Source organism: Cyanistes caeruleus, chromosome 7, assembly GCF_971803275.1.
Source record: "Cyanistes caeruleus chromosome 7, bCyaCae1.hap1.1, whole genome shotgun sequence".
Taxonomy (NCBI): Eukaryota; Metazoa; Chordata; class Aves; order Passeriformes; family Paridae; genus Cyanistes; species Cyanistes caeruleus.
The window spans coordinates 32,691,360-32,711,917 of NC_141707.1; the positions used below are offsets into that span (position 1 = coordinate 32,691,360).

Here is a 20,558-nt window from a genome sequence, read left to right on the forward strand (position 1 = left end):
AGACACCTGGTCTGAGAAAAGAGATAAAAGAACCAAGAGTGAGAACTGAATTAACACTGAAAGCCAAGAGATCTGTAACCAGTAGGAAACCAGATACTAAGAACTGTGTAACTTGGGACCAATGGACATTGAAACAATGAATTTCTGTGGGTTTTGACTCTTTAAGTGTCTGAAAAAATCTGGTAAAATTCATGTGTCATGGAATGATTTTCTCTGCACAACCCAGGCTGTGTGTAGGTGAAATAATTTAAGTTGCACATCCTGGCCAGAATAAAATAATACCTTGATTGCCTAGCACTAAAAATGTTGGAGAGTTTTTGTTTTTCCTGCAGTTTCAGTGACAATATGAGCTTTCTTTTTTCCTTAAATTTGATGTGATTGTGTTTACAAATACTTCTGAATAACAGACTCTAATTTCTAATCCCTAATTTCCTGAAAATATCCCTTTGTTTTCATAATAATGTGGGATTTTGATGTTCCCTTGGAGGTTCCCTGCATTTCTGCTCTTTCCTATGGAGTCAGTTTAGTCTCTCTTCTCCTCTGACCATTTTGAAAGCTGGATGCTCCCCTCATCTTTGAACTTCTTTCCATCCAGGTACTGATCATATCACCTGCCAGGTAACCCTCTCAGCAACCCTCAAAAGGCAGATGGGATGGCTCAGACCCAGTGTATACATATTTGATTTATTCCAGTTCACCTGAAGTGCTGCTGCCAGGATAAGCACTCCCGCTGCATCAAGCACACAAAGGAAGAAGAATGAGCTCCTTTCAGCTATATGCATTTGATCTGTGCATTTAATGGAGAAGAACTTTGTATTTTTTGATTTGCAGCCATTTTTCCCTTGACAGCTACTCATAGCCTACAATAACTTGGGTGGTCCTCTCTCAGACTGCTCATTCCTCCTGATTTTAGAGAGAATTGTAGTGCTCAAGCTTGCTGAAAATGACTCAGTAAAGGATTTTACATGTTCATCTCATTCAGGAAAAATAACTGTGGGTATAAACAGATTTGACCTCAACAGAGTTGAGTTTATTTACACCAGCTGAGCACCTGACTGAGCCTATCCAAATCTGACAGTGATCTCTTCCTTTCTCAGCTGTGATTAAAATATTTTCTGTCTTAACCAACCTTCAAGACCTTAGAGGCATGCTCTCTGCTCCATACCTCAATGTGTCAGCTGGGCTAATTTGGCATCAGTTGTTTGTCATGCAAGACAGAAGAGTTTGGGTTTCTTTCAATTCAACAAGATTTGCTGATCAACAGTATCAGTGTTTTCAAATACTGCCAGCTACCATGATCTTGTTTGAAAAAGATGGAGTATTTGGAAACTATAAGGCAGAAATATGAACAGAGCAGTACATACAGGTCTGAAAACAGATTAAGAGTTAAAGCCTTTGAAACAGTACATGAGTTTTCCTCCTTAATGTGAAAATGATGGCTATCATCTGGTTTGTAAATTCATATCAGATGAACATCTTGGAACAGTTAGAGCTGAAGAGCAGAAGGTGTACAACTGAATAGAAGGGAAAAACTAAAACTAAACTATCTAAAGACAAGGGAATGGACTCACAAATACTTCATTAGATAGTCTGTGGTACTTGATGCTAGCTGGGGAACAAGCCCTTCTATACTGGAGAAGGAATTTCTCTCCAAATGTGAGCACCACAGTATAAGAAAGATATTAAACTGTTTATGAATATCCAAAGAAGGGTAATAAAGATGGTGAAGGGCCTTGAGGGGAAGCCATCTGAGGAGCAGCTGAGGTCCCCTGGTCTGCTCAGCCTGGAGAGGAGGAGACTGAGGGGAGATCTCATGGCAGTCTACAAGAGAGCTTTGGGAGGGAAAGAGGAGGGGCAGACACTGATCTCTGCTTTGTGGTGACCAGGGACAGGACCTGAGGGAATGACATCAAACTGTGTCAGAGAGGCTTAGGTTGGATATTAGGAAAAGGCTCCTCTCCCAGAGGGTGCTTGGGCTCTGGAAGCACCAATCCTGCCGGAACTCCAGAACTTGGAGAATGCTCTCTGGCTCATGTATGATCCTTGGGGTGGTCCTGTGCAGGACTTCAATGAGCCCTGTGGGTCTCTTCCAACTCAGGATACTCTGTGATTCTATGAAATACGTCTCTTTAAAGTAATTTGGGTGAAAGCTCTACACAACTTGCTTCTATGCTTCAACAAAATTTTAGCTTTCCAACTTCGCATCTCCTGTTGCCAGAACCCATTTCATCACTTCACATTAGGAGAAGGAGTCAGGATCCTTGAGAGCTTGATGGCACAGAGAGGAGGGATGGCTTGGGACTACATCCATCACCATAGAGCAAGCAGCAATAATTAGGGTTAAACTGCAGAAGTGTCAAGGTGGGAGAAAGTAGCAACCAGAGGTGTAGATGAGATGCTGTTGTCGGCAGTTTTATAATCCCTTTGTGGCATGTGGTTGAAAATTACTGTGCTTTCTAATAATCAGTGCAGCTCAATTTAAAATGCCTTGTTTAAATAACTATTCTTGAAAGAGTCCCTACTGTTTTCTGCACTAGAAAACATCAGGATTTCTAGTCTTGGGCATGCTTTTCCTGGTCACCCAGGCATTAGAGGAAGGACTCACTGCTCCTGCAGGGTCTCTCACCTTCCTCCCAGGCTGCTGGGTAGCACACACAAGAGGAGCTAAGCAGTGTTTTAGAGAGCTGGGCAAAATAAAAAAAAACATATCAAAATAGGGCTGAATTATCAGCAGAAACAAATCCATGTATTTCCCCAGTTATCAGCAGAGCGATGCTGATTTATACCAGCTGCAGATGTGACCTAGGTCACAGCTCTCTGCTTCATCTCCCGTGCTGGGTGATGCTTGGAGGCTTTTTGCTGAAGTCTCATTGCTCAGGACCCCTCACTGAGCTGGGCCCCACATGTTTACTGAGACTGTACATCTTACCCTCACATCCTCGGGGTGCTGAGCCTGTCCCATGGGTCACAGCACGTCTCCCCTGAGCAGGTCACAACTGACATGCTGGCCTGTAATGGGAAGTGGCACTGTGCATCTGGGAGCAACGAAAGGAAAATGTTGAAAAAGTGACTTTTTTCCACATTTCCCAGTCTATGATGTGTGATGTTGGATTGTGCCAGAGCACTGTGTCCAGAAAAGAGCTTCTTCTGCTCTCTTCATGCCAGCTTGCACAGGGGGACTCAAAAAGGCTTCTGAAGCATATAAACTGGAAGCAGGGGACTTCCTCACTCTTAATCTTACAGTTTTAAAGTAAAAACACAGGAGAAGCAAACGGTGTTCTTCCTTCTCTCATCTACCCCTAAACCACAGCCAGAACCATTTATATTCTTGTGTAGCTCTTTCAGTCTGGTTGAAATAAGTGGATTTTCAGAGACTGGGTATTTCCCTTCCCTGCAGCATTGCTGTAGGACTCTGTCCCTGCTTGTTACTGGAGAAATTTTATAGCCCTGCAAGTTGAGTCAACAGTCTTTACCCATGTGTGGAAAAAAACACCCTTGTTCTTTTAGCCCTGGGATCCTCATCTCTCAGCCCTGGGTAATTTGGATTAGCTGTTACTCATGCAAACAGTGCCACTTTAGTTTAGTCTGATCTCATTTCTACCCAGAAAAGAGTCTGAGGGCCTCAGAAGTGCGGTGAGAGCCTTCTACTCCCAAAGAGCTCCTTCTATCGCTGCTCTGTAAAGTCAAACATCTTTAAAATCAGAACGACTGCAAAAGCAGAGTCCCAGTGTTCATGTCAGCCACAGCTATTATGGCAAAAGCCTTCCAGAAATACCCTTTCAGATGCTGAGCAGAAGTAAAACTACCAAGGTCACCTCTGGTTTGATCTTGGCAAGTGCTGCATATCCCTCGTTTCTCTAAACTCTGGCAAGGGCATTAACATCCCTTTAAAGGTGTGCTATTGCTTGGAACAGTATGTAGCTCTTCCAAAACCTGGTGGTGGGCTTGTCCCTGCCAGGTGAAGTTAATTGTGTTATGGAAAACTCATTTTATCTCCTAAGCCTTGCCTGAGCAGACTTCAGGCAGCAGCACTCGGTGGCTCAAGGACCTCAGCTGGCTCCTGGTGTTCCAGCACAGGCTGGGAGTGGAGTCACTGGGAGAGAGCTGCCACATTGATTCATAAGGCAAGAATGTGGTGGTTTTTTAAGGAATACAATGCTTTCTCTGCTTTCAGAAAACTTTCAACCAAGGTAAGGCACCTTCCTAGAAAACAAGCTACAGTTTCAAAATGATGTAGCAATCCCTGGGGGAGTGTTTCTGCCCTGCACCATGCAGAAGATCAGATGGGATTATTACAGTGGTCCTGCTGGCCTCAACATCTGTGAAAGTTTGCTGCAGCTCCTTTGAATAGCTACTCTGCTTAGTAGGAGGTGACTTATTTTTTTTTCCCTGTTGGCATGTTATCAGAGGAGATCAGACTAATCGTGGATTTCTCTAGAATTACAGTTATGAATCTGCTCTAATAAGGCAGTAATTCATATCTTGAGTGATTTATGGCCTGAGCTGAAAGCTCTCTGAATCCCTTGACTCCGTTGGGATTTCCTAAGGCAAGGTCATTGCAGAATTGTGCTTCCTTTTGCTGCTGATACCCTGATGGTGTGGAACCAGCACCTTCACAGCGTCACTTATTTGTTAGCATTTATACAAAACATCACGAGCAGACCCAGGATAAGTACAATTTGTATACTATTTTCTTATTCACCTTATTTAACCGCTCCCAAAGTCCTCTCCTGCCTTCCTCTGCTGGGGTACCGAGGTGACTTGGGAGGAGTTTTAGGAGGCAACTTTTCACTCTGGAACTTCTGCGGTTAAAATTCATTTAGCTCCAACAAAGGAGGGTAACGAGTGTTTATAGTCCCTGTGAAGTAGTTTTAACCTAGGATTCAAAAGACAAAGACTGCTGCTGAATGGCAATGTTTATTTAGCATTCTAGCATTTAAATCTTTCTCTGTTTGGATGTGTCTTTCCTTTTGAACTGGAAGCATAAGTTTCTCTGCCTGCAAAACTCCTTTTTTTTTTTTTTTTTCCTGTCTCACACTGAATCCCCAGAAAATCATCAAATATTCTTGTAAATCTCAAAGATACTAGGGAGTTAGCCCCCCTTCCTCCCCATTTAGACCTTTGAAGGCTGGTGTGACTAGAATGATTGTGGAGTTATAGTTCAGAGTCAGAATAAAAAATGAAGGGAAGCATTTTGCAACACTGTAGCCCGTACAATAACTAATTACTTATAGATTTTAGGTCACATTTGAAAAAGACAAATACTGAAATAAATGGATTATCGCTTGGAGCTACCATTAACAGTGTGTTTAAGCACTTTGGGGTAAAATCAGCCCCTGTCACAGCAGAGCAGCTGCCTGCATCAGTGCATGATCCTGCCAGTGCCTGTGAGAGCCAAACTGGCTCCTCTGCAGGATCAGAAACACTTTCAGCTTGGGCTTGTGTACTGCCCTGGATGGCTGGTTGGACCTTTGCTGGACCATGCTGGTGGGAAAAAGTTAACCAAGAAAAACCTGACCAGTTCTGAAACCAAGTGAGACTGAAAAAAAGTCTTAGGGTTTTGAGGCCAGATGCTGCCCTCCACTGTGATGTTTAACAGAAAAAACGAGGAAATGTGCTGGCAGATTTGTGGTGATGTGATCTAAAACATCAGAAGACTTCAGAAGAGAGGAATGAAAATACAATCATTGACCCATATATGATGAGCTGAGTTTAAGCTTTAGATGTAGCCTGCATGTGTATTAAAGTTGTTACCTGTCGTATGAATGTAATGCAGAAAACTAATTCATTTATTGCATATTTTAATATGATGTCTTAAACACATTCATTGCCTTTTTTACTTTTGCAGCTGGAATCATCAATAATTTTGCTAAGAAGGTGTGTTATGATGCATTCAGCATAAACTTCAGGCTTTGGAAACCTGGAGAACTGACTTTTAGCTGGTAAACGTTTTGCTCTTCAGCTTCTCTCCCTTCCTGTGGGGCTTGAGATGGGAAACTTCACTTCAGTTGCTTCCCTGTGAATTTTGGAAAATATTTCCAGCCACGCACATATCCCACAGTGTGTGGCTGGTCCTCATTCCTTCAGAGATGACAGAAGGCTCAGTTTTCTCCCCAAAAGGAAAAAACTCTCAGCTTGGCACCAGATAGCCTCTATGAAATGTTAATCTTCTTGGAAAGGTAGTGTCAGATACATTGGAAATGCTGTTTTAGGGCTCCAGAAAAGGTTTGTGTCCTCAAGGGTCTTTGCTAACCTACCTCATAAATACATGTGAGCCAGCAAGATGGGACAAAACTACCCAAAAGACTCCAATTCATCCCAAATCTCTTCAGATCACGAGGAATGGTCAGGAACGGGGATGAGAGCATCTGGAAATAACATCATTCCTAAGGGAAAGTGTTCCATTTTAATTAATTGTATTCCTTTTATCCATGACAGTGTAATTGCATTTTGCTTAACCAAGTCTTTTTAATTGGTGCTGGGCATGAATGATAAGCAGAGCTGTGGCACTCCTTGTTGGCTGTCACAGGCAGCTCTTTCAGGGCAGTGCAGGATGGCTGGGTGACTTTGAAGCTGGGGTGGAACAGCTGGAGCTGGGTATTTGGGAGGAAGGGGGTTGGTCCTGTGAACCAACCTACAAATCTCAGGGCTACCACTTTCTGTAGATGCAAAAGGGTTTTTTGTTGCTCACCAACCATCCCACGGTGACTTGTGGCACTCCTCCTGCCCCAGTGGGCCCTCTCTCAGACTGGAGAAGTGAACATGTGAGGCATGAGTGCCCTCCAAACCTGCTGCACAGGGATCCCAGTGCTGAGCTTCAGGCTCCAAATGCCACTGCTGGGACTTTTGTCCTGGCCCCACAGGGGTGAGGCTGGGGATGGGCTGGGCAGCTGTCCCTCCTCTGTCCCTCCACGGGGACACCTCTGACATGCTGGCAAAATCTGAGGGTTTACCATAAAAATTGTGTTTCTAGCTGTTAAAGAGTGGGTAGCAAGACCTGTACAAGTGTCACAGCTGCCCAGCAGTCTCTCACAAACCATCGGGCACAAGATGCTGCATCACAAAACCCTAAAGCCATCTGCTCTTATTTTGCAGAATCCCTTTCTTGGATGATTGGTTGACCCCTGCTGCAATTACCAAGGGGTGAAACCACCACAGCCTCCCTCATTCCCTCAAACCAGGCACCCCACTCTTGGGTTTTGGTCTCACTGTGCGTGCTGTCAGCTGTGCAACAGGACAAAATACATTTCAGTCCTTTCCCACGACACAGGTGGGACATCACAGGCACCCTCTGGATGTATTGCCAGGCCTTTGTGGCCACCACTGCCTTCCCACTCCTGGGATCCTAGAATCATGGAATGATTTGAGTTGGAGAGGACCTTAAAGGTCATCTAGTTTCAAATCCCTGGGCAGGGACATCTTTTACTAGACCAGGTTGCTCAAAGCCCGGTCCAGCCTGGCCTTGAACACTTCCAGTGATGGGGCATCCACGGCTGCTCTGGGCAACCTGTGCCAGTGCCTCACTACCCTCACAGAAAGGAATTTCTCCTTGTCCTATCACTACATGCCCTTGACAAAAATCCCTCTCAGTTCTCTTGCAGGTGTTTGGAAGGTGTCCTCCAGGAGCTCTTTCTCCCCTCCAGACTGTCTCAGCCTAGGAGAGGCGCTCCATCCCTCGGAGCATCCTCTCAGCCCCCTCCAGCAGCTGGCTGTCCCTCCTGTGCCGGGCTCCCCGAGCTGGGCTCTGACGGGAGCGGAGCAGACAGGGATGCACAGGAGGATGCCGGCTCTCGGTGGGAGAAGGCAGCGGGGCAGGGGCAGCCTCGGGCCGGCCCGGTGCCGCGGCTCTCCCGCAGCGGCTTGGCGGAGCGGCGGCGGCCCTTGAGCTCCCCTTAGTGCCGGCAAGGGGCACTGAGATAAGCGCTTATCCCCGCGGCGGGGATGGGGAGGGATGCCCGCAGGCGGCTGACGGCTCCTGGAGCCCTGCCCGCCGCTCATCCCGCGGTCCCACTCGTGGCATCCCGTCGGGATGTGTGTCCTTGCAGGGAGACCTTTATTTACCGAACGTAAATTGCATCAGTCGCATGGGATCCAAGAAAGCCCAGTTCAATGTTTTCTCCCTAATATCTACAGGTGTGTGTGCATAATTTATTTTTTTTTTTTTATCTATTCGACCAAGTATTAGTTTATTTTGTTTATTTATTTATTTATTTATTTATTTATCTATTTATTTATTTATATTTAATACCAATCGATAGCTTATTCATGCTTTGCTATATTCTTTATTTGTCACTAATTCACTTTACTGGAGCATCTAATTTCTAAAGGCATGAAAATCTTAGGTTTATACGCCAGATAAGCAAGGGGTGCTGCTCCTGGAGACAGCTTAGGAAACGCTGACAGAGAAGGCAAGGGACTTAGCTAAGGTCAAAAACAAATGCTGTGCTAAACCAAGGTAGCACCTGGATCCCAGGGTTTTGCACTTTAATATGTGATCAACATTGTTTCTGAAGAATATTTATATTTGCATGCCAGAGAGATCACCCAGTGATTTCTGAGCATCTGCTCTCTTGGGTGATTGCATTTCCCTGGGGGGGTTTAAGCTCAGGTTCACAACTGTACCATGATGAAGATGGACTAGCCAGCTCTACTGCAGCCAGTGCAGGTTTCTGCACACTGATCCTATTCTCCTACTGCACTAAACCAACGTGGACCATCCCCTCCCCTGCGGACTTGGAGGTCACACAGGTGTGAGCTCCTGCAGATGGGCTGATGTCAGGTAGCTGGAAAAGCTGTGAACTGGCTCACGTGCCTGAGCTCCTATTGTTTTGTGACAGCTGGGATGTTTCAGGTTACCTGTGGGTCTTGCAACTATTACTGATCTGTGAAAAATTCAACTTTCTTTTTGTCAATATTTCTATGACCTGCTGAAGAGGCACAAAAGTACAGCTTGATGAAATTGGGTGTGGGTGATGAAGGAAAGCTCCATGGAGAGGAGAGGCAGCAGCAGCTCCCAGCAGAGACTCGGTGTCCCATCAAAGACACTCCACCCCAGCATCCTCGTTGTGGTTGCAGTTATGTGAACCCCAGTCGCGCTTGCTACAATCCGTAATTGTAATTTCACTCCCCTTGCAACTTACGTCGTCAAGCCAAATTTGCCCGGTACCTTTGGAAGATTAAACAAACAAACAAAAAAACTGTTGGATGGGAGAAAGAGGAATATGTTTTGTTGTGGGTTTTTTTTTGCTACAGAGGGCCCAGTGGATAGTGAGTGTGTGTTGGGTTGGCTTGTTGGCTTGCTGGAAATCAAGCTCAAGCAGCACTTGACATGCAGCTTGGGATCCAAACATCCAACATGCTCTGTTGAGGAGATCACCTCATGTTGGTGACCTTGCTGTGGTGCTTTCTGGGTGTGTGTAACCACTGAGGCTGGCCTGGGGAGGTGCAAAGCTGTTGTGGGCTCACCTGGTGGTGCTGTGAAGGAAGAGACGGCGCGGTTGAATCCCAGCATTCGGCAGACGACGCCGGCCTCTCGGGTGGTCCAGCCATCGTCACATATTGTTCCCCAGGTCCCCTTGTAGAAGATTTCCACTCGGCCCCTCCTGTCTCCTCCCACGATTCGTACAAAATTACCCATGCCAACTGAGAGTTCAGAGGAGAAGAAAATAACTCAATGGATCATGCAGGCGTAAGGAAAAAGACACTGACAGACAGAAGCTGTGACCACCCAAACCAGAGGGATGTTCCCCTCTCCAGGGTGGGACCAGAGGTTACAGGTAGCTCAAATCCAAACAATTCAAGAGCCCCCCCTGCATTTGGAGACACCAGGCTGCAGCTCAGAGCACAGACTCCTCGGCTCTGTTAGCAGTGCTGTGGGTAAACCAGTGTGAGCAGAGGGGTATTTTGGTCCTGATCTCAGGTAGCTCCGATACCAGGAGGCAAATGAGGGAAAAAGTAAAAGTCCAGTACCTTCTCCTTTTTCACCTTTGCTCCCTTTCATTCCCATGGAACCTGTTCCAAATTAGAAAAGCAAACATTTGAGAGTTGCTTGTGGAAAAATCTGGTTATTATCTAGTTCTGAATACTTGTGTGAGTTAGAGATGTGCAGAAAATGAGCACCTTGTAGAAAATGAACACCCTGAAGTGACTAAGGGTATGTAAAAGGAACATGGCAGGAAAAGTAGGATAACATAAAGGGAAATATTCCCAGTGTGTGACCCAAGAAAAGAGACATTTTCAAAATCCCATATATTCATTCACTTGTGGGAAATATGTCTCATTCCCACTGTTACCTGTAAGACGACATTTCTGGTAGACTTCAGCATCTCCAGAAGCAGGCATGGTATCTCCCAAAGTACTGTCAGGAAGACCTACATCCTGGGATTTGATCTCCAGGGAGAGCAGAAAGGTGATCTCAACAGTCCTCCACATTTCTGTGGAGCATCTTGGTCTTGAGGGCAGGAGTGTTTGGAAAAACCCAATGAGCTCTTTACTCCAAAGCTACCTCCAGAAACCACTGATTGCTGTCTCCTTCTGGGGACCAGGAGATGAGATGCACACAGAGGGCAGTGTTTGGCCTGGAGCCAGCCCAGTTACACTTCTTCCATCTTCCAGATGCAAAGCTCCAGAGGAGGAGTGCATGGAGAAGCCCCACATAGAATCTAGTGATCATCATAGAATCTAGAATCTTATTTAATTTCTGAGGATTCTCGTACTATTCTGTGTGAACAATTAAATGAACAAAGGCATCTGGAGCACTGTTTGCTTCCCACAGCCTGTTATAACAACTGTTTGTTTGTTGGTTTTTTTTTGTACTACAGGTCTTATGTATTTTTGAAGCAGTCTGTGATTGGAAGGGAGGGGGATTAAGGATGAAGAGTAGCTGCAGTGTTGGCCTTTTTGAACAACTTTTGTGTCCTACAGTTAGCAAGGTGTAGTTAAATAGCTTCACTGCTAGATGTTTCCAATAGCTTCACTATTCCATGTTCCTGAGTGCTGTGTTTACGTGGGATTTATCCCAGGGATAGAGTGTTTCTGATGGCTCTGAACAAAGCAAAGAGGAACATGGGTTGTTCCAGTTTTCTGTGAAATCAGGGATTTGAGAGAATCTAATGCATCTGTGTACTTGCATGTCTTTTAGTACACCTCCCAGGGTGTACAGTGACACCCTCCACATTCCTCTGGCTGTTGAGTTCCTGCAAATCACCTCTGAAAACACACCCCAGAGCAGCTTGTGGTGGTCTGTGATCTACAGTCCCAAATCCAAATGTGCCATCAGCACCACAGACCCTGTGGCAAAGAGCCTTACCAGTAAATCCAATGTCTCCCTTGGCTCCTTTTAGTCCTGGCTCTCCTTTCAGACCCCGAGTGCCATAATCCCCCTTGGTTCCTTTTTGACCAGCTGGGCCTGGGGCACCTGGGTGGAAAGCAAAAAAGCCATTGCCTTTGTCCCTTCCCAGGGAAAAGACATGACAAACATTTCACATTGATGCAGAACAGTGGCATGTGGCACCTAAGGTTCTTTGCATCATCAGAATAAATAATGCTCTAAGAGTTTACCTGGTAGGCCCATGTCTCCCTTTGCTCCCTTTTGCCCTGCAGGTCCTGAGATCATCAAAACAAACAAACAAACATTTATAAGACTGGTGTTTATAAATTTATAAGAGTTTATGCAAACTAGTATTTGCAATTGATTTCAACTCATCTAATTTTGGTGTCTACACTGTATTTATAGGTCTGAATTTAATATTTATATTTCACTACTTGAAACAGGTATCTTATTTCACATCTTACTCAGTGCAGACCATGTCCAAAAAGAAAACACAGGCAGTGGAAAAACATCTTCTTCTGAACTTCATCTTAAACTTATTTTTTGTGCATTTTCAATTTATACAAAAATCCAGGCACCATCACCCTCTCGAGCGTATTACAGATGGCAGAAACAACCTTCTGGTGAGCAGTCAGCCCACCATGGCATCCTGGCATGCATTGGGGGTCCAAGAAGACTCAAGAGATCTCCTCTTGGTGGTGTAGTTCCCTTCCTGGTGTCTGCATGATGTGTGTTGTTGAACCAAAACCCATTTTATTCTCCTTTACCTGCTATTCCTTGTCCTCCCTGTTCACCCTTGGGTCCAGCAATGCCTTGTGCTCCTGAAATCGAAGAGAGATCAGTAAGGGTGAACCCAGCACACAAAGTGAGGCCAGAGTAGAAGGCCAGTGAGTTGTAGGTTTGAGCAGGGCTGTACCTGGGCTACCTTTGGGGCCCTGCTCCCCCTTCTCCCCTTTCTGACCAGGTCTGCCTTCAAGGCCAGGGCTTCCAGGAGGTCCATGTGGTCCAGTTGCACCTTGAGGTTGAGTGAAAGCGGCACAAATGAAATGCAACACAGCACATGAAGGAGATAGAAAGACAGACAGCTCTATCACCAGCCCTTGCACACTGAGTTGAGCCTATGAAGGCAAAACAAGCACTGGCTGTCTCCAAATTGTAATCCTGGCAGTGCTAATCTTAGCAATGCAGTGAGGGATGATCTGGAGTGAAAGGCTGCATGGAACCAGGTCCTGGCTGAGTGCCAGCCTTGAAATGCACAAGTTCTTCCCTAACAGAGCAGACAATTTCTGTCCTTGCGTGCACACACATCAGGAAGGAGGACACATTTCCTTCCCTCTCAGCCTCCTGCACAGGGAGTGGGGCCCAGATGAGACAGCCAAGGCTGCTGGATGAGATTGGATGACACTGAAATGTTGGCATGGGTTCTTCATCTAACCATCATCTTCCCTTACCCATGCTGGGGTCTAGACCAGCTGCAATTTTCCTTGTCATGAAACACCATATGAAGGAGATCAGTGTTATGCCTCTACAAGAACTTGCACCTTCTGTACTGCTTACCTGCCTCTCCTTTTGGCCCAGGAGGTCCAGGATTCCCTGGGCTACCTGTAACGACATCCTGGCATCAGTGCTGACGAGGCTTAGCCCAGCCCCTCAGCTGGGGTGGCCCTGCACCCTGTCTGTCACACTGTGTCCTCTGCACTTACCATTGAGACCTGGCAGTCCTGGGAGTCCATTCTGTCCCTTAGGACCCACGGGTCCCTGGCTCCCGGGGTCTCCCTTCATGCCCACGTCCCCTTTCTGTCCTTGGGGACCTATCAAACAACACAGCACACATGTGTAAATTTTAAAAACCAGATTTGTTGTCTCTGCAGCCTGTGGAGCACCTCTGCCTGGCCACACCAGTAGCACGGTCTGGCCTCACACCTGCACTGACCATTCAGTGACACTGCCACCATAAAGCTGTAGGAGGACAGAGCTGCTCTGTCTGATCCACCTCTGGCTCTGTCAGCCTCTCTGGCCAGATGTTTGTCTGGCCTGAGGTTAAAGGCTTTTAGTGGTGCCATGACATCCCTCCAATCTATTCCCCAAACTATCCCTGCTGCTGGAATGTTTTCTCCTCTAGTTAAGTATCCCTTACTGCAGTCTGAACGCTTCCCATCTGCTAGAAGCCGTGGAGATACAGGGCAGCACATTCTACTCCTGCACATCCAGAGAGTTCCGTCACCTCCTCTTAACCTTCTCTTCTCTGAACAGGTGATCAAGCATGCTCCAAAAGAGCAGAATTACTTGAAGGTGTCTCATGTGAAGACTTACATCTCCTTCATTGTTCTGCTCCAGAATTATCCCAAAGTCCTTGCCTTTTGGTATTCCTCCTAAGTCACTCTTCTCTTCTGGAGCATCTTGTGCTAATGAGAGCATTGGGGCATTCAGGATCTGATGGAAGATCTGAGGGGGCTCTTATCAGCCTGTCCTCACTGCTCTGCACCACACTCATTGCCTGCTTTGTCTTCCTCTCCTGCTTCCAGCCCTTGGGAGACCACTGAGTAACAGCTATCCATAATGTGTGTCACCTGGGAGAAACACTTTGCATAACTCTTCTACATCAGGTGTAAAAAGCCAGGCTTATGTAAGATATAAAGCTCTCAGAAAGAGGTTCCACTAAAATGAGGACTAATATCCACATGCTTGTGCATTTAAATTATATTGTATTATTTTATACCATGGAAATCCCACTGCAAACATCACTGCTTTAATCTAGGATAGGCTGATAATTGAGTATCTGTGGCTTTCATTAGACAAAGGTCACTCTGTAAAGAGACTTCTGTGGTGCAGAATCAACATTTTGCATGGCCCCTTCTCCCAGCCCTCCTTTGGGAGGTTTGCTGAAGCATGACATGCAATTAAACCCCTTCAGATCAGATCAAATGTCCAGTTTATCCAGCTCCTTCACTGACTGGCAAACCATACTCAGGGCTGCTTGGATTTTTCTGAATACTGACCTATGAAGACTTCCTGAGTTTAAAAATAAATATGTGTGAGAACATTAAAAATGCTGAGACAGTGAAGAAGTCTTACCTGTAAGCCCCAGCTCTCCTTTTTCTCCTTTCACTCCTGGACTACCACTTGGGCCAGAAGGACCAGGAGTTCCTTTGCTCCCCTTCTCACCCTTGGGTCCATGTACACCTGCAAGGACAGCACCATTTTTCTGATGCTTCGTGGGGTGCCATGTCCAGTGAATGCCAGCAGCAGGACACCCACTACAGCTGTGAGCATGAGCCAAACTCCACTCTCTGGGCACTTGAGGTGGGAAATAGGCCCACTGTGACTGTTGTACACTGACTTATTTTAAAATAAGATTTTTTCCAGCTAAGTTTTGCTTTTGCTCACATTATCTTTACATAGGCCTATTTCCTTCAGCTCCAATGACATTCTTACTCACTTACACCTTGGCTGAGGACAAGATTGCTCATAAAATCATCCATAAAGCCACTTTATGTTCATCCACAGAAGTAATTCAGGTGCCAGAAAAGCCTTACCTTGGTCTCCCTTTGTCCCTGGTGGTCCCTGTAACCCTGGGATGTAAAACACATACATCAGCTGACACACATCATCTATTCACAGTAATGGCTAAGAAGAAGAGACACATTTTTTAATGATCCTTCGTTCACACAATTTCAGTCACTAGTGAGGCCAATCTTCAGCTGGCAGGGACCAGCACAACCATTTGAGCAAAGTCCTTGGAGTTCAGCTGAGTGCTCAGCTGGGCAGGGGCCAGCTTGTCTTCCTGCCAAGCCCAGCTCATGGGGGCCATTGGGGAGATCTTTCATGAAAACGCACTGAACGATGGGGCTCTGATGTGTAATAACACTGCTTGGCAGGAGGTGCCGTTTCAATGTCGTAAGTAAAGCCAGGAAGATATGAAAACACAATTTTGAATTTTTTTTTTTTTTTCCTTCAGAAAATCTCATCATTGTGGCCAAGAAGTAGGGATGGATGAGTTACAGGCCTGACCTAACAAGGGTTGCATCTTAGATCATCATCGCAGGATTATAGAAACTGTTGCCTGCTCCAACCTCTGCTCAAAGTGGAGCCAGTGTTAGATCAGGACTTGCTGCACCCTCACAGTCTGGAGATGTTTACCTCCTGTGGCAGGTTCTACCCAAACCCAGGTACCCAGGGCAGCAGCTGGTGGTGAAGGGCAGAACTTGCAGCCAGCTCATTCCCGAGTCTGTGGCAATGTTTTCCTAGGGACAGGGTGGGCATTGTCCTCTGTGGGAGTACTCTGTGGGCTAGCCAAGGCTCCTGGAGGATCAGTGACAAGGTACAGCAGGTCTCCTCATCACCAGGGCATGGGTGTCTGCACACTGGGTAAGGTCTGGAGACTGAAATCCCAAATCCTCACTTAAGGTCTCTTTGATGAAATAATAAGGAAGAGAAAAATAGGAGAAGTTGTGGCTCATTTACCAACATACCTGGTAGACCAGGATCTCCTTTGCGTCCAGGAGGCCCTGAAATAAATATTTAATGGGTATTTTTCAGTAGTCAGCAGTCAGTGAGGAACATACAGTATGGGATTGACAGGCTTGAGGTGTGGGCTGGAGACACCACCCTTTTGGAGGGCACCTAGAGTCCAAATCTACAAATCACAGGAGGGGAGAGGAGCCCAGAGCCACATGTACAGCTGCAGGGGATCTGGGGGCTTGCACAGGGCAGTGCTCCAGCTCCTATAGGCGCTCCCTGGTCTGGACTCCAATCCTGGGCACGAGGGCATCAATAACTGAGAGGAAGATTAAATCTTGCCCAAGTTATTGAATCATCTAAACTGCTGGTGATGCAGGGGAGCCAGGTGTCCCTGCTGCAGAGCCAGCATGGAGAGCCATACCTGCAATCACGGTGATGTTCTTCATCCTCATCATCAGGTTTGCATTGTTGCTTTTAATGATGGTGATTTGCTCTTCTAAGCTTCTCCTCCAGCTTTCTTCGTGTATCATGAGAAAGTCCTTCCCAGCAGAGCTTTTCGACAAGGCCAGTTTTTGGGCAAATAGGCTCTCCTGAATCTCTTCTGTATAGGAGGCATTTTGCTCTTGAAGTTTCAATATCTCTCCCTGCATCTTAAATACTGAGGAAACAAAAAGCCCATGAATGAATGTTCACTGCCTGGTCTGGCTAGGAAATGGTTGTTTGGCAGAGCAGCTCCTCAGCACCTGGGGGGGACACTGGGGAATAAAGACCACCTCTGTCTGACCCAGGGAGGTGGTTTTCATGTGCCAGTGCTTGCTGCAGCCAGGAGTGCAGCTGGGAGTGCTTTTGCAAATGCAAAGCACACACAGAGGGTGGGCGAATCGTTCCCTGCAGCTTTTCCTGGCGGTGTGCGGAGGAGCCTGTGTGCCCCCTCAGAGGGCTCAGATCTGTGTGCTCATTCCTGCTTGCCCGTGCCCCCAGGAGCACCCAGCAAAGCTCTCTTTTGATGCCAAGCCCATGGTGAGGTTGCAGCGTTACCTTTGTACATCAGCAGTCCCTGGCCGGCCGTCAGCAGCAGCAGGTAGATGCTGAGGGCTGTCCGAACACAACATGTGGATGCCTTTTTCTGGCTCCGAGGCTCTAAAAACCAAGAGATGAAGGGTGGGCACTCTGCCACATTTCTCCCCTACAGCTCTGCTTGCCTGCAGCCTTTTCAGGTCCGGCCACAGTGCTTCCCAGCAGTGTGGAGCAGCAAGGTGCCTCTGTGAGAGTGCTCATCCTGCCAGCAAGGCAGGATGCCTTCCTCTGCTCCACGCTTTGCTCTGCAGTCTGCTTGGCCATCTTTTCCTCAGCTAATTTAACCAGCTCACTTCCTGCAAGACTTAATCCAGACTGTAACAGTGTGAATGTGGTGATTATCCCCTTTCTGCATCAATAAACTCCCTGTTCCCAGTGCTTTTGGCTGTCCCAGGCTGCTGTTTGGAGTGCTGCTCAAAGCAATTCCCTCTCCACCCAGAGCACTGCATATGTGTGATTCCAACAGTGATGCATGTATGCATCAAAATAAATGAAAAATCAATAGTAAGCTGAAGTGCAGAACAAATTGAAACAAGTCATAAGATGTAAAATCAATCATTACCAGCAAGTATAAAAGAAATAAATGGCTTTGTTGAATTTTGGCCTTCAGGGGGAAAAAAACCAAGAAGCATTTCAGAAGCATTGGTAACTACATCAGACATTCAGTGAGTTACACTCAATAGAGGCTTTTCTTTTTTCTCAAAGTAATGTAATCAGGAATTTAAAGTCTTAGTTTTAGAAGAGTACGGTATTTTAATTGGTTTTACAATAGAATGGCTTAGTCAGCAATGAAGCTTTTATATTCAGCTAAAAATTCATAAACTTACATTTTTTATTGAGTCTGGTGATTTTAGTATCTTAACTATTATGCATGAAAGTCTTACTCAAGAAAATTGGACATTTTCTAAGACAGGAAAATAACTAATTTTTTTCTGATGCTCAGCATCAACTTTTGACTAGAAAGGGTTGTTTGACATAATTCTACTTTTAAATGGCAGTTAATTTACTAACAAAATCAATGCAAAAAGTATTTAATATGCAATATTTCATTTTTCTGTGTTGTTTTAGACCAGATAAAATCCATATAATTCCACTGAATAAAAAGAAATCTTACCACTTATCTGAAAGGTTGTAGTAGCAGGTGAGACAAACCCAATCTTTTCTGAAAGACTTAAAGAGTTCATATCACTTGAATTTCCATCTTCCCCATATTTGTCTTTAAATTTCATGACAAATTTCTTGTGGTTAAGCTAAAGCCTTGTCAGGTTGTGGACAATAAAGAACTGGAGGCACTTCCTCTCTAGCTCCTGATTTGATATGCTCTCTGATATGCATTTCCTAACTGCTCAGCTTTTATAGACTACTGAGAAGTCTGATGTGGTAATTTGAACAGTTCCTCAAAAAACCCCGCAGCTAAGATACTGAGCTGCTCTCGTGTGCTCACTTGGAGTCCAGGGAACCTTGGGCAGGATCCTGAAAGAGCTTCAACCTGGAGTTGTTCAACATCTCTGCACTGTGGTGGAGGTAGGCAACCCCAAAACTCCAACATCCTAAGTTAGGATGGACACGAGTAAACCTCCTCAGGTAGCCAAGAAGATTCCATGTTCAATGTTAGCTCGGCAATCCCTCTCCTGGGAGGGGAGGCTGAGGACTCTGTCACAGTGAAACACAGTAATGTGCACCAAGGTGACACCTCAGTCACTGTGTGTGACTCAAGTGCAAGGAGGCAAAGAATCAGGAGCAGTTGTAAGACAAGTGAATGATGGTGGGATGGGGAATGCTGAGTCCCAAACGGGTTTGGGATGATATGAAGAAGAGACACTTGCAGCCTCCTTGACAAGGTCTCTCAAGCTCCTGCTTCCTGCCTGATGAGTTCTTCACACTCATGGACATGATTCCTACCTCTTCACCATTTCTTTGCCCTCACCCTGCCAAACTCCTCCCTGGCATTTGACATTTGGACATCTCCATTTGCGCTGGGCTTGATTTTGCTTTTGCAAAGTGACTCACCCAAGCCTGCAGGCAGGAGCCGTCGGTAGGATCTGGGCAGAGCCCTCTGCATCCACGCTGCCACCACCACCTCCTGCTCCCTCTGAGGTGCAAGGCAGTCACTGTCACACGGTTTGGTCCTGGGCTGCAGGTCTGTGTTCATCCCTGGGGCTGCTGGGTCCTCACCGCTTTGCTCAGCCATGGAGTGAGGAGTGGCAAACCTACAGGGGTGAGCTAGAGATTCACACCCTGACAGTGCAGAGTGAAGCCCTCTGTTCTGCACCTGGTGTACAAATCTCTGAAAGCCTTAAACCATAGATATGTGGGGATTTTTGAATCCACTTCTGTGTTCTCCTTTCAAATGTGCTTATGCAGCTGTGACCTGGTTTGTCCCCAGGAGGGAGGAAGAGGAGTCCTCCATTTTTAAACATTCTGCTACACTCTGTGTAGGAATTGGGATAATTTGCTTCCTTGTGAAGGTCTCAGATATCCCCTTGAATTGGGGAGGCTCGAGAGGTTACCACCGATCAGATGAGCCACAGTAAATGCCTGTGCATCCTCTTCCACCATGGGATCACCTCCTCACAGGAGTAAGGGCTCATATCCAGCCCATTTCTGAAGGTTCTGGTGGTTCAGCTGACCACTCTGCACAAGCCTGGAGCAGCCTACTCTTGCTGGGTGATGAGCTGGGAATGACTGAGCTTGTGCTGCCAAGTGGATGTTTATAGGGATGGATGTGATTCAGGTGCACGCAGCGAGCAGATGTACAGCAGAGATGCTTTTAATAATACTTCTAGTCAAATCCATTTTATTTCAAAGTATTAAAAATAAGCTGGCAGACATAGTTCTCAAAAGCCTGCCTAAAGAAAAAAGGTGCAATGAGATCTTTGTGCCATCCTTCCCTGAGAAAGATGCTGAGGGATAAATTTTCACTTGATTCATCATCATGCTGTGGCCATGCTGCTCTCAGTGGCCCACTTGGCCTGGGTGTAAAAACAGGGGTAGACTCCATTGATTTTGACAGCCCTGAACTGCAGTGCTTCAGGTTTTGAAGCCAAACTCTTCACTTTTGGGGGGAAAGTCATGATTCCTCTGACTGCAGTTGCCTACCCAGCCGGTCAAACCTTTATTTCTCTTTGATGCAGCCCCTCTGTGAGCTGCCACATTCTCATTGCTCAGGTGAGCATCTGGGAGGTCATGGTGCATTTCTATCTCGATGTCAGCCTCTGCAAACACGCAGATTTCCCAGTGCATGTGGTGCCGAGGGTCTGGGCCACGCCCTGGTGCCAGAGACCATGTCTCAACATGCTGGCTCAGCCTTTGTGCGTGCTCTCCCGTCCTGCTTTCTGCTGCCTTTCATTTCTCGCTACACCATCACCGACTGAAGCAATAGGTCGACTCTGATTTTGCAATCAGGAAAGAAAAAAAGAAAAGAAACTGCTGATTCAGTGCAGTGTCCCTAGGTTGATGTTTTGCTGAAGCAATGGGGTTATTTATAGAAAGATTCCAGCACATTATGGGACACGTCTGCTGGGCCATTAGCCTTATCCTTCGGGCTGTCTGTGAGAAAGCCCTGGTCCCTCTCCTCCTGCTGCTCATCCTGCCTCCCCTGACATGTTCTGCTGGCACTCAAGGAAGTGCTTGTAGTCCTCCAGCTCATCCCTTTCCTTCCTACATTCATACAGAAGATGCTCCTCATGTT

The 20,558-nt window shown here is 46.3% G+C and overlaps 1 protein-coding gene across 2 annotated transcripts; it reads right to left on the reverse strand.

Moving 5' to 3' along the window:
- Positions 1 to 8,259: 8,259 nt before the first annotated feature.
- Positions 8,260 to 19,152, reverse strand: MARCO (macrophage receptor with collagenous structure). Of its 2 annotated transcripts, none has more exons than XM_023931353.2 (15): positions 18,878 to 19,152; positions 16,829 to 16,930; positions 16,212 to 16,448; positions 15,802 to 15,837; positions 14,866 to 14,901; positions 14,405 to 14,512; positions 13,033 to 13,140; positions 12,887 to 12,931; positions 12,246 to 12,344; positions 12,097 to 12,150; positions 11,560 to 11,604; positions 11,309 to 11,416; positions 9,970 to 10,011; positions 9,466 to 9,642; positions 8,260 to 9,166 (listed from the first exon to the last, which is right to left on the reverse strand). In XM_023931353.2, exons 1-15 carry the CDS (start codon positions 19,056 to 19,058, stop codon positions 9,036 to 9,038), a joined length of 1,509 nt encoding a protein of 502 aa, XP_023787121.2. In that variant the 5' UTR covers positions 19,059 to 19,152; the 3' UTR covers positions 8,260 to 9,035. The 2 variants fall into 2 exon arrangements, with proteins under 2 accessions (XP_023787121.2, XP_023787122.2); XM_023931354.2 differs by lacking the exon at positions 18,878 to 19,152 and adding an exon at positions 17,982 to 18,198.
- Positions 19,153 to 20,558: the final 1,406 nt, after the last annotated feature.

Coding starts and splice junctions, on each gene's coding strand:
- MARCO (XM_023931353.2), bottom strand. CDS start 19,058: ATGGCTGAGCAAAGCGGTGAGGACCCAGCAGCCCCAGGGATGAACACA. Junction 16,449..16,828: donor GGGACTGCTGATGTACAAAG/GTAACGCTGCAA, acceptor TTGTTTCCTCAG/TATTTAAGATGCAGGGAGAG. Junction 15,838..16,211: donor GAACATCACCGTGATTGCAG/GTATGGCTCTCC, acceptor TATTTATTTCAG/GGCCTCCTGGACGCAAAGGA.